Source organism: Bactrocera oleae, chromosome 6 (genome assembly GCF_042242935.1).
Source record: "Bactrocera oleae isolate idBacOlea1 chromosome 6, idBacOlea1, whole genome shotgun sequence".
NCBI lineage: Eukaryota > Metazoa > Arthropoda > Insecta > Diptera > Tephritidae > Bactrocera > Bactrocera oleae.
In genome coordinates, this window is record NC_091540.1 from 45,319,282 (window position 1) to 45,333,686 (window position 14,405).

Below are 14,405 nucleotides of genomic sequence, written 5' to 3' on the forward strand. Positions count from 1 at the left end.
AGTAGTTTATATTTTCAAGATGTTAACAGTGCTTCAGAAATGATGCCGTTTGAAAATTCTTTTGCAAAAATGTGTTAATGAAGTCTGAAGCACAACCGATCAACTAATTTTTGTAAGATTCAAGTTTTTTCAGTTGCTTAGCACTGATCAAATTAAATACTAAATATAAAATGATATAAAAAAAAACAAAAACGCTCGTTTATAAACACTTTCAGTAAATTTTTTCATATCTCTTTTATTTCGTTTGCAGCGTTTTTTCTTATGTTTTTAAAGTGTTTTCTATTTTGTTTTTAATTACTTTTTTTTTAAATTAATTTTTTTTAATTTAAAATTTTTTATACTTAAATTTTTTAAAAAAATTTTTTTAAATAATTTTTTTTTTTAAATTAACATTTTTGTTTTAATGTTTTTTATTTTACTACTTATGGAAAAAAACTTATTAAAAATGCAGAAAGAAAATTGTTTTTTAAATTTTCTAAAAGTAAATATAATAAACAATACATACAACTCAGAAATAAGCTTTCAGTGCGACATGTGTGTATGTATGTACATATGAAAAATATAAACATTTTCGATTTATTCTTCATTTAAATTAAATAAAAATTATCTATTAAATCTGTGATATTAACTGAAGTTGCAGGGTATTTCATAAATAAATTAAAATAAACCAAAATATGGTGATGAAAACAAAACAAAAAAAATAATGCGAAACAAATATTTTTTCAATATAAACAAGTGCATTACAACAACAAAAACACAAAAGTTTGACTTACATTACATCGCATATATTTGCATAAGTATGTAGAAGAAACACCGTTATATGCATTGAAAGTAATTTTGCTAAGAAAAAGCATGAGTTCACTGGATACCCACCCAAAACTGCAAAAAGAACTACGCAGCTAGACATATGTATGTATGTATATGTGTCAGACGCTATTCTACCTTTTTGCCTTCAATTGAAACTTGTAATGAAGCGCATAAACTACAGTCTTACATACGAGAATAGGTGAAAAACCGATTTGTACGCAAGTGCATATGAAATATCTACCGATACGTACCCAAGCAACCACTGAAGAGGCCACTTCTAATGGGGAAACAACGCCGAGTTACTAATGTGACAACTAAATACAACAAAAACAAAAATATTAAAAACCATTAATAAGCATATATACTTGTATTTAAGTGCATACATACATATGTACGTACGTATATGTAAACGCAAACATCGCATAGAAAACAGGTTACAATTTTAAAATACACTTATGTTAATGCATACACAGTACATTTGTAGATATACATACATACATACATATATGAGCATATATATATATATATATATATATATGTTTACCAAACGTTCATATATATGTACAATTACTAATATGAATAATAATCAGAAGCAATATAAATGCAATGCAATGAAGAAACTAACGAAAGCTGAAAATCGCACGATTTTTAGAGAAAAAAAAATACATAATTGTCTTAAAACTTTACAATATGCAACTTATAAGCTCTAAATAGTAAAAAATGCACAAGTTTCTTATAAAAAACAAATCAAAATAATAAAATTAAACGATCACAACGCAAAAACCAAAATAGCTATGTACTCGTAAAATTTTTAAATAGTAATTAGATTGTAGTTGAAAACTCAATTAAAACTGAACAATGTAAGCTAGTCTCCGATTTCAAATCAAAAGAAAGTTCTTAAACAAAGGTTTCCCTAAATTATTGTATGCGAACTTATGAAACATTTTGCAGATTTCATGAGAGATTGACACAGATTCAAACTAAATTATTGCGGTTTTAAATATAGTACTAAACTAATTTCTGAATCGTTGAAATATTTATTTCCGCAGCTGTGAGATGCACTAAAAAGCCTAAAATAATAATAATTAAACTAACATCATGACAAATATACTCAACACTATTACAAATTTTTGTCACATCATCAGAATATTTTAATGCAGAATGGAGTTATATGCAAAAGAACTTAGAACATCCCGCTGTTGTATCGACAAGGGTTATTCGTTTAAAAAAAAAAAAAAAATTTTACCAAAAAAAGTATCATGGAGGATTGAATTTTTTTATGGATTGAATTTATTTAATTTGAATTATTTTGTTTATTTATTGGAAATTTTCATTAAATTTTGTAAATATTTTTTTCAGTTTTCACTTTTAATACATGGAAATTTTTGTTTACCATAGGAGGAAACCCTGTATACATTATTTTTTAAAAACATCTCTAAAGCTTTTTACTGTGGTGTTCGGTACTGTTTGGTAGAAGATCGAATAAAGTGACAAAAATATCAAGATAAGAAAGGAAAATATTTTTTAATTAAGCTTTGCAGCAGCAACCATTTGACATTTAACTGAATTAATGCGCACTGTTTCAAAATATATTTTTGCAAAATAATCTAATGACAGATCAGACAGATTTTCAAAACAATTGGCAAGTCCCATGGCATAAAGCGCACAATATATCCGATCTACTTTTTACATATAAATTTATATAAATATACATACATATAAACGTGTTTTTCTTAAAATAATCACACACCGCACTATATAACGTAGCTCACCATATCACAACATATGTATGTACATAGGAACGCATGCATATATTTATATGCGTTTTATGAAACCCTTAAACACCAACCCCCAAAAAAAGTCTTCCCTATTGAGTTTTGGTTTGGCGAATTTCCAATTATAATGCTCATCAACTCCTAGCCAATTTACTATTATGCGAAAACCCTACACTTAGTACATAAATACATACTTAATAAATATAGAATATAAATTAAAACTATATAAAAAACAACTATAATTACAGCATAAAATATTATATAAGTTAAGAACAAGCAAAAAATATTGTGAACGAACAGAAAAAAGTACATGAGATTAAGCAAAGATACAGCTTTAATTTAAGCGCTCATTAATAAACAATCTGAGTCTTACTAAGATATTAGTAATTAAGTATGATTACACGTGTGTCTTGTAATTAATAAGCTCTTAAGTACACGAATACAGTGCTCCCTCCCTACAACATAACCTTCCTTGGCACAGTCAATGCACATGTGTGCTCTTGTACATTTGGCTGTAGTAATCATAAGAGTAATTATCATATTCGATAAATAAAAACGAGTAATTGATAAATGAAAACTTGAAGAAAAAATTTATATAAAAGAAATTTGCATTAATAAAAGTTCATTTGGCACGATATTGTTTAAAAAAATGTTAACGCAAACGAAAGAGTATACTAAAGTGTAATTAAAAGCGTATGTGTTAATCAATAATAATGAAAACACGTTCGGCATAATACCTTGTTCGCAGTTTACTAGTGTTGAATCATGAAAATAATAATAATGATAAAATTAAAATATTATTAAAAAAATATTTAAAGACAAATAAAAATTCTTAAGCTTTAAAATTAATTTTTAAGCGAAAGTAAAATGCAATTTAGTTAAATTGAATTATTGTTCAATGGACAAGTGTACTACTATCATGAAAAAAAAGCAAAAACCATTAATAATATTTATAATAAGCATAAAAATAATAAAAAACCTGAAACGTCCAATTTGTTTGCATTACATTGAAAATCATAAGTGAGATTTAGTATAATAAATTCAAGGTATTTTTTACAACGTAATTTAAAGCAGTAAAACGTCTGTATGTAATTACTAAAATTAAAAAAATATATAAATAAAAATAAGCAAATGTAAGTGTATATTGTATTTGTTGTTATTGTTTCATTTTGTGTCCGAGTTGATAATAAAATTTGAACAAGAAAATTCTGCTTTAAAGCGCGCTGTACAAATTGAATTAAACTTTAATAATAATGATTTTAGCATAAGTGCTTTATGTAACTAATACTAATAGGTACTAAATTAAGCTAATAATAAATATATTTTTCTTGGAGGTTGTATACATTAATACTTGTGTAGAAGCAGAAAGATTTGCGCGTTTAGTTTCTGAAAAGTAAAAAAAACAATATTTTCTTAAAGTCTTAAGTTATTATAAATTAAGTTAAATAAACATAATAAATACAAGCACATCTATAAAATATTTGTTAAAATGTTTGTAAATGTATGTACAATTATTATTATACATGAGTTCAAAACATACAGTGTTCAATTACAGTATTCCAATGAAGCCAAAAATTAAAAAAAATATTAAACGCTAAAAAAAAGTTGAAATCTTCAAATTGTCAAAATAACTTAATTACAACAAGCTAAATGCAGAGACGCTTCAAAATTTAATAAAAGTTTTAGTACGACTGTAACCACCACAGTAGCGAATGTCAAAATTCTAACATATATTCTGCCAAAGGTCGTGTTAAATGTATAAAGCATTTAATAACGACTTGAAGCAATGAAGGACACGCTCTGCTCAATATATGTACATATGTATATTATTAATATCAAGGGTCGACAAATATTTCTTATTTCTATAAGGACCAGACGTTGCAATCTCTTTTTAAAATTCATTGTCGACTATATATAAAGGGTCTATCAACAAGAAGGACGTGATGTTAAAATGTTTAGAACTGAAACATGAGAAATTCTTGTTGGAAATAGGGATCGTCCGATTTCATCAAATTTCGGGGGAAAAAAAGTCGGTCAACATCACGTTGTAACAATATTTATCTAAATTCATAAAATTAAACATTTTTTCACTAGTGAAGGTTTTTTATCATAGACAGACTTCGATTGTTAGGATATTCGAATATTAACTATAAAAATGAGGCTTCAAAAGAAATGTGGTTTTATTTTGCAAAAATCTTCCATTAATTAAAAAAATGATCTTCATATAATTTTTTCTATGTCCGTAGACTAACTAGATTAGTTTTTTTTATGCCCTTTAAAATTTACTACTTTTTCCGTAATCCCTTACGCCAATTTGAGAAACATCCTTCGAAAACGCTGACTACTTTCAAATGATATATCTTTCACAATTTTTGTGATCGGCTTATGAACTCTTGCAATGATTTCCTTAGAGCATTTACATACATATGTATGTATCGATTAAGAAAATTAGAAACATTTTCGGGTATTTCCCATTTGACTCATTTAATAATAGAAATAAAGATTCAACTTATTAAAACTCTCATTTTCCGATTATAAATTATTTTTCGACATACATAATTTCAAGTTTTCGAGTTATAAATTCTCGTTTGGAATTTTTTTTCATTTTATATTCCGAGGTGCCACCAAGCTTTCTAGGCATTTAAGTATCAGTTATGTACAATCATGGGCTTATTCGAGGGGAAGTTTAGAACATTGATTAATGTTAGGACTGAACTGACGAAAACTGGATGAGATATTGGAACCATTCTAAAAAAACCAATTTCATTCTTAAGCGACGTGTTTCACTTGGATAACTCTAAAAAGCATAAAGAATTACCAGAGCTTTATGTTGAGCTGTTGTTGGAATAAAAAACCTTTTATTATAATCGGGACATATATGTATTATATAGATTACATTAAAAAACTAGCTGATCCGGCGAACTTCGTACCGTACCGTCTAACAAAGGCATCATGGAAATCAATTGATTTGATAATAATTTATTTATGAAATATAAAGATTATACTATTTTCTACTTCCTATTGAGTTTGAACATTATTTTAGCAGATTCACCTAAATGATCATATCTAATATTATATATATTTAAGCACCTAGAGACCCTGACAAAATCGTACGAGTTTCGTGAGTTAAAATATATATTTTTTTAAGTTTATAGTTCTGGTTAAGTTGCTATTATTTTAATACAATTTTATTCGCATAAAAATTAATTCAAACATCACATAATGTTTTTTTTTTTAATTATTTCCTCAAACCTGCGAATATCTGTGCAATGTGGTAAAAATGTAAAAAAGTACTTCAAAACCATTGAAAAGAAACTGAAAACTACCTTATTGGGAGAAACAACGATTGTAATAATTAAAACTGTAATATGAGATGTACACTTTTTGAAAAATAAAAACATAAAATAGTATAAAATCCTAAATAAAAATAATTGTTAACAAAAAAAAAAAAACAAACATACTTACATATTTTGTTCTAAGCAAAAGATAAAAGACAAAAAAAAAATTAATAAAAATTGAAAGTTAATAAATCCTGAAAACTATTAAATAAATGTAGTAGTAAACCAACCCAAGTGTGCTTCAAGTGGAATTTATGTTATATAAAATAAGATACGTATATGCGTGCATATTACATATGAAAATCGAAATAAAAATAGTGTCCGGTCACAGAAGTTATGAAATGAACTAAATTAGATTTAAGCTTTTCATAGATCAACATATGAGTATAAATGTTAAAATGAAAATTTGAACAACAATCAACAATGTTAACTTTATTATTGGTGTCTATTTAAACATCTAAGTGAATGAAATCAAGAAAAAAAAAACAAAAAATAAAAATTAAAACAAAAAAATTTTTTTCTCTCATAACTACCTTTAAACAATTTATATGTGTACCAATTTTTAGATAATATACATACATATATAAGACATACAGAATATACATATATAAGCATAATTGCGTACAAACATACATACATATTCATACATATGTATAACCAATGTGTTACTTGAAGACCCGATCAAATGTAATAATAGCGGGCACACATATAATATGTAGTTTGCAGCTCAAATGATGATTAAACGCCTAAATGTAATAAATACTTACATACATACAGACAACTTGGTAACAAATTTGAAAGACTTTCACAAAGAAAACACTAATATCCACAAGTACATATTTTCTTCGAATAAAAAAAAATAAATGTTAAACCGTAAATAAATTATTTTAATTCAAGCAACTATAAGCAGATCTGAAAATGTGTAAGCATATACTTAAGTCTAAATATTACCTGCAATTAATACAAGTATTTAATGGGAATATAAAAGCTGTTTAACATTAACGGGAGTGTAAAGTGAGAATTAGCTTTAAACGAATGCATATGTAGCCGCCTTTTTTTAAATAAAATCTTGAGCATCATCATCATCATCATACGCAGTCACATAAATCAATTACCTACATACATACATACATATTCATACACAAACATATATACGTACTGTAACACTAATATTAATGAACTGTGTGTGTTAAGCTTTTAGGGAATATTTTCGTAAAATATATATATCTATGAGTTCTTCAAATTTGCAAATAATTATGTACTTATGTATGTGTGCGAGTGAAGAAAATTAAATTCTTAATTTTTTATTACTTTTAGGCCAACCTCTACTTAGTCTGGGTTACATTGTCTTTAACTCGCTATAAACTCTAGTTTAAGGTTTTGAGTTCATACATATATAGCCCTAAGAATTTTCTTTGATGCAATTAAAAATCATTGATTTTAAAATACATGCTTTATGAAGCCATGGTGATCTCATTAAAGTTACTTTTGCGATTTAATTATTCTATTTTATTATAAAATACTTATTTATTTTTAAAAAGTTGTATTGGTGTGGCAAACTCAGTGTTTGTGAGTAGTGTTTGACATTAAATAACGATTAAACTCGAGTTTAAGATCCAGTATTTTTTTCGTAAATGTAAAACGCTGTATTTATCTATCTCTGTGTTTGTGAGTAGTGTTTAACATTAAATGATGAATAAAATCAAGATGGTGACTGAAAAATATTATATTATATATTGATATTTCTAAAAAGTTTTTTTGTATGGAAAAGTCCGTGTTTGTGAGTAGTGTTTAACATGAAATGTACATTAATCCCGAGTTTGTGACTAAGCAATATTATATTTTCATGTTTCCAAAAAGTTGTATTTCAATGTAAAACGCCATGTTTGTGAGTAGCGATAAATATAAAACTCGAGTTTATGACCCAACTTGAGGGTACTGTAAATCGATTTCTATATTAGTTCTTTGATTGTTGTTGATATCTCGTTGCTCTTGTTTTATTTGGGTTGTTTCGGTTATACTATTAAATTTTATTTTTCTGCTGGCTCTTTGTGCTGAACTGTTCATAGAAATTATACTTGATCTCACGGCCTCGAGTTAAGTCAAATGCTTCTCTGTCGGTATTTGAAAAACCGACTGTGACTTATTTTTGTAACCAATTCTTATTTTTACCTGTCTAAACAAGCACACGTATACATAGGTACATAACTATAAGCAATGTTATAAAATACATATTGAGGTGTATGCGAAACAAATTTTCTGGATGAAGTGCCTTATTCTGCAATACAAAAAACCGCAATCTAAATTTCAATTTCCTATAAATAAATACATACTACTACACATATAGAGGCACATCTACATACACATGTTCATGTATATGTAAATCTGCAAATACACACAAACAATACGCTCATTCAAAAATATCACACACATACATAGCTACTTGATACAAAAGTTACTCAGCCTTGTAGCTAAAACAAACTAAACTACCGTCTACTAAAGTTCTTCGTTAAAATAAATTCAATAAAAGAATTGGAGTAATGTCGAAAAAAGTCTTATATGCTTAAATATACATACATATATACATTTTTGTGAAGCGGACAGAAATTCAGAATAAGTCACAACAAATGATAAATTCATTTTTAAGAAGAATATATTAAATAGAAACAAGTACATTTTTATAAAAAAATCAGAGCAAGGTAAAAAGAATATAATAATAAAAAAATCTATTAATAACGTTTACAGATGATAATACAAAAAAATGACATTCCTTATTTTGCGAACTCTTATTAACAATTTTATAAATATAATAATAATAATACATAATACATACAGTGCTTAAAATTCAATCTGCTCAAATTCAAAAACTTTTACTGAATATAAATTTTAAAACATTTAAGTACTAATATTTAATAAGAAAATGTATCTATTTTTTTATACCATTTGATCAAATATATTTTTTTTCCTCGATTGGTACCATCTTTTTTACAACGTGAACTGTTTGTGTGACAATTTTTACCATAAGAAAAAACTTAAAAAATTTTCTTCAAACTTTATGTTGGTGGACAATTTTTGGAGACTCTATTTTATCGCGAATACAACTATTTAAGTGGCACAAAGCATTCAGTGAAGATCGTGAAGTCATCGAAAATAACAAAAACTTTACTCATGGATTCAACACGTTTTGGTTAATATTTTTGGTATGAAGTGTGTAGATACTGGACTCGTACCAAAAAAACTGAAATCATTGCTTGATAAAGCAGGTAATAACTGTTCAACAATCTAGCTAATGTAGCTCCAAAAATGAGCCGAAACCGAAAAAATCAAAACTCGCTGAAGGCACTCAAGGCCAATGCTGCCGAGGCTTATAACAAGTGCATGGAAATTTTTATTAAGCTTTGGTATGTATGCTTGCATTGGCCCAGGGGATTTGTAATAAATTACGTAAAAATGTACTTTTTTGAAAGTCCGGGTCACATTTGATCAGATGGTGTATATTTCTTTTGAAAATTTTTAGGAAGCGTTTTTTGAAATATTTTATAAGCACAACTTAAAGCCAACATGCAGAAGAAATTACAAGCAAGACTACTATTTGTACATACTTACTTCTAAATGTCAGTGTTTCAAATATTTTTGCTCAATCTCTACTGAAACTTTCCTACCATTTATTAAAAACAGAATAGTATACAAACATAAAGATATATTAAACGAAATACATAGACAAGTAATAAGTGAAAAGAACACCTTAACTACCTAAAACTTACTTGACTAAGTAATTAAAACCGTACAACGCAATATAAATTGTCAATGTAAATGTAATTATACTATATGTACATACATATACATATTATATATTGCTGAGACATTACACATTCTGCAGCCAGCAAAACACATACTTGTAGATAGGTATGAGTATGCACTATAATTATATAATGATGACTACATACCATATGCAGATGAACATGCCAAGATGGTCTTAAACACACGCATACGTACTCACATAAATATTCATAATGCATACATACATATATACATTAATATATGTATATACTTGTAGCAATTGAAAACGAAATAGACAAGTTGTCCATTTTTCTGTAGCAGGCGGTGGCTACTAGTAATTAAAGTGAAAGACACACCTACACATGATTCCGTAAAGATAATAAATATTAAATATTGAATTGAAAAAAAAAAAATGTATGTGATTGTTTACAGTGTTCTTCTTCAACAAATTTATTGTCTGTGTTTAATTTTCATGAAATCATTGTTACAAGAAAAGGCGGCGATGCTCGAAACAAATGGTGGTTTAAATCTAAAAAAATATAAAAAAAAATTTATACACACATAATTACTTATGGTAGATACATATGTTCAAACAAAAAAAAAAAACAGAAAACACAATATACAATGCGATATTATTACTTATAAAATGAATGTGGAATTTGTATTAGAAATTATTATAATATAATGTAAATTACATACCTTCATACATATTACAATTAATAAAAATAAATTCAATTAATAAAAGTTACCAATAGTTGTTTCAGAAAGACTCTTGATTTCGTCAATTAAGCGATGTGCTAACTGTTTACTAATTAACAAGATTAGACGTAGTGTTAATTGACTAAATTAAGGTGCTGTCTCAAGACGCTTATTACAATATTTCATTTCTTAAGCTATAACATTTGTGCAGGGGCTTTAAACGGCACACCTAATGTGACAGCCTAAAAACGGCGATTTTTGCGAATTAAAAAAAACTACTTTTTCAACTACTTTAAAATTTTGAAAAAAAAACGTTAATAGTTTTCGAGTTACACGGCATTAGAAAAGGCTTTCACTGCCGAGAACTGTAACCTTAGCAGCCGTAGCCCAAAACTAATTGGTTAACAAATGTAGAATACATTATTACCTCTGAAACTTACTCACTCCACGCCGAAGGTCACATGGATTATCCGTCAAATTTAAAACTACGAATTAATTCAATTTCATCAGAGTATACTTTAATATTTTTTAAACAACTTATTTGTATTATCACATATTTTTTAAGCTTTCTAAGCCAACCCCAAGACCAGCACACTAAATACTTATATCAGGTGCTGCCTCCATCGCCGGAGTGCCGCGATTCAATATGACGCTGGAGATCGCGTCTTCTCGCCAATGTTTTGTTGCACAGCGTGCATTTGTAACCCTCAACTGGCGTATTTGTTACGTTCGATTGTAGATGTAAGCGAACGTGCTTATTCAAATTACTTGGATCACCGAAGGGACGTAGACAGAACTTACACTTGAGTGGCTTGAAGCCGGTATGTGTGCGAATATGAATTTTCAGACCATACTTTCGAGAATATACCTTGCCACAGTAGATGCAGAGATGACCCTGTTTCGAGGCGCCCATATTGCTAACGATCGCTTCGATTTGTGCGGCAGCATTCAGGGGATTTGTGGGACCAATGCCTATACTGCTGCTCGGCTGTAGTAGGCGCATATGAGACAAAGTACCGCCAACAGAGGCGATCGGTGGCAGGTACGATAGAGCCGTGCTGGGGCTGACAGCAGTGCTGGTGTGCGCATGTGGGTTGCTAAAGGAGCTCGTGGATACGGCGGCGGTGAATGCGATGGATTGAGAAACGGGTTTAAAGGCAGAAAAACGTTGTACTTGTGGTTGATGTTGTGGCTGCGCTGTGCTTGGCTGTGTCAGCGGAGCGGGTTTTGGTGATGACGCCGGTGAGATTGACGAAGTGCTCGAAGCAGCGGCAGTTGGCGAGTGCCGTGCGAGCGGCGCTTGGGTTGCAGCTAGTGTCGTCGTGGTTGCGAATAACTGTTGATGTTGTTGTGTATAGCTAGTTGCTTTCAGCGCATAGTGTAGGCGTATCCAAAGTATGTCCATAGAGTGGCGACCGCAGCCGAGAGCCAAATGAATCTTCAGCGGATTGGGTGTTTCGAATGTTAGTTGACAGAGGTGACAAGTGTAGCGATTATTGCCTTTAAAAAACGAATAATAATTTTAAGTTAGAATTTACGATACGTCTTCAATCTTATTTCTCTAATACATATATTATTTAGATGCAACAACACTCACCTTGTATATTTAGCGGCGTAAGAAATGGTATGGACATCAGCAGCGCTATCTCTTCGCCGAACCACGCCACGAGTTCCTCATCACGCGCCACATCGCGCACCGTACGCACATACACAGCACCGCCCGGTTGCAATTCGAACAGCGCATTATAACTGTGTATGTCCTCCGAGAGCTTTATGCGACGCAAGAGTTCCGGACTCATGCGCAACACACCTTGCGAGAGCGTGCAATATGCCGTAACTGGCTGCTCACTAACCGCTATGTGACTAGCACTCATCAGTGCATATGTTGGTATGGGCTCGGATAGCGAATCCTTCGGCGTGAATTGCGACAGGAGTACACCGTTACAAGTGGCACGTTGCTTGGCACGCTTGGCGGTAGTTGTAATGGTGGAGGTGCTGCTAGGGGCGCCAGTGGTTACTGTGTATGTTGGCGACTGTCGATCACTCATTAAATGTCCGCTTGTTGTTGAAATCGGTACAATACCTAGTGGTCCCCGACTGGTGCTTGGCAGCAGGTGTTCGATGCGAAATATCATGCTGGCGCTACGTTTGTTGGAGCGTTGTTGCTGCTGCTGCTGTTGAGATTGCTCCAATGGTTGTTGTTGTTGTTGTGATGCGCTATTATTGTTATCCAAATGTAATTGATGTGCACTGTTGCTCGATAGCGCTGGCAACATTTTTCTCAATAATAATTTAGTTAAAAATAATTTTTTTGAAACGCGAAAATAAATTAAATTAAAAACTTTTAAACTTTATAAGAGCTCCCAGATGCACTATCGTGCATCCTGTTTGCGTTCTAATTTGATTCTGCTTTCCAATTGGGAATGTCCTTGGCTTTTATATCAACGCGTTGCCGCTGCGCTGCTGGCTGCTCATTTCGCCTGCCGACCACGTGTTCGGCGACATATTTACGCGACCCTTGGCAGCTTGCAAAATCGCTAAATGCTCGGCAATTGCCCTTATCCTATGCGCTACGGCTATCAAAGTTTTCTGCTTAGAATTACGGTACTAGGATGTTTTGTGACCGCTCTGCCGCGGCTAGTGCTCGGCGCGCATCATTTTAGTTCCGCAGTTGGTGACAAGTGCAAGAATTCCCAACATTTAACTGCCTGCTACGGCATGCCCTAACAGTCAACATCCGAATTCAAGTCGTACAACAACTACATGTGCAACAACAATAAAATCCGCAGCAACCAAACAACACCAAACACTGACTGCCAACAGCCAGTCAAACTGTTTCATCCGCACCGAAACATAGTCCGGCGGTGGTTGTTTGGCAGCAAGCAGCAAACAAGTGCAACATCATGTTGTGCCACGCGCTAAGCCATAGAGCAAGTGTTGCACGCCTGTACTCAACAATACCCACTCACCCATTCATTCACGCGTTCACTATCTGCAACACACAATCATTTGTCGCTACTTATGTATGCATGTTCCTTTGTTGTTGTTATTGCCACTCTTTTTGTTGTTGCTCGCACATACATGTACTTGGAAGGTTGAGCCTTTTTGGCTTTTCGCAATTGGTGTTATCCGGGCCGTTCCCCCCTACTTATCAGGCCGTAAAGCGCTTTGTTGCGAGCGTAAAAAGGTTTTTAATTGAAATTAAACGATCGAGTGTCAATGTTATTGCAAAGTTTTGCTTTCAATTCAATGTGTGTGTGTGTATGTATGTTTGTATGCAGCAGTTTCTTTTCATAATATGTTTAGCTATGCCATACAAATCGCATCCAATGCACATACTTTCATACATGAGTCTACACTACAACCCCTCTCCGCATACACAATCAATCTAATACCTTAATTTTCACATTTGTTTGCGGTTGAATTTAGGGTTGGTCGTGATTTCCAGGAGCGGAGCTAAGATAACTGGTACGGGGCGTTAAATCAGGTCAAAAGTTGTGGAAAATTTGTATATTTTAAGAGTCAAAGGATTCCTATAACATATAAGGGTTTCAAAATACGTTCTTTTTGAACCAATACAAACATGCCAAAGCTTAATACAATTTTCCTTTTACTTGTTATAAGCCTCGGCTGGTAAGGTGTTCAGTGCCTTGAGCGAATGGCTTAAATGGTCTTACGGTGCGTTCTCCGAAGCAAGTCTTTCAGTTTCGAAATGATCGATGACTCTCTTTTCGTGTTTGGCAAAAAAGTCAGTCAGAATCATACTGGAATGAAACGGCTTGGTGAAAAATCCATTTTCTATCCACAAATCCGATTGTTTACTAATTGCTTCACGTAGACGTAGTATTCATTATTGACCGTTTGATCCAGTGAAACCACACCGCAGAAACCAAAGAAAACGAAAAGCATCACCCTGATTTTTAAATGACTGGTATTTTCGGAGCGTCATTCGCTAGATCGTTGGTTAGTTTCGACGTCATATTCATAAGCCCACGTCTCGTCACCG

At 31.4% G+C, this 14,405-nt stretch overlaps 1 protein-coding gene across 1 annotated transcript; it reads right to left on the reverse strand.

Annotated features, from left to right (window-relative positions):
* Positions 1 to 11,006: 11,006 nt before the first annotated feature.
* On the reverse strand, positions 11,007 to 12,675 carry Prdm13 (PR/SET domain 13). Its single transcript, XM_014238729.3, has 2 exons — positions 11,997 to 12,675; positions 11,007 to 11,899 (listed from the first exon to the last, which is right to left on the reverse strand). Exons 1-2 carry the CDS (start codon positions 12,673 to 12,675, stop codon positions 11,007 to 11,009), a joined length of 1,572 nt encoding a protein of 523 aa, XP_014094204.2.
* Positions 12,676 to 14,405: the final 1,730 nt, after the last annotated feature.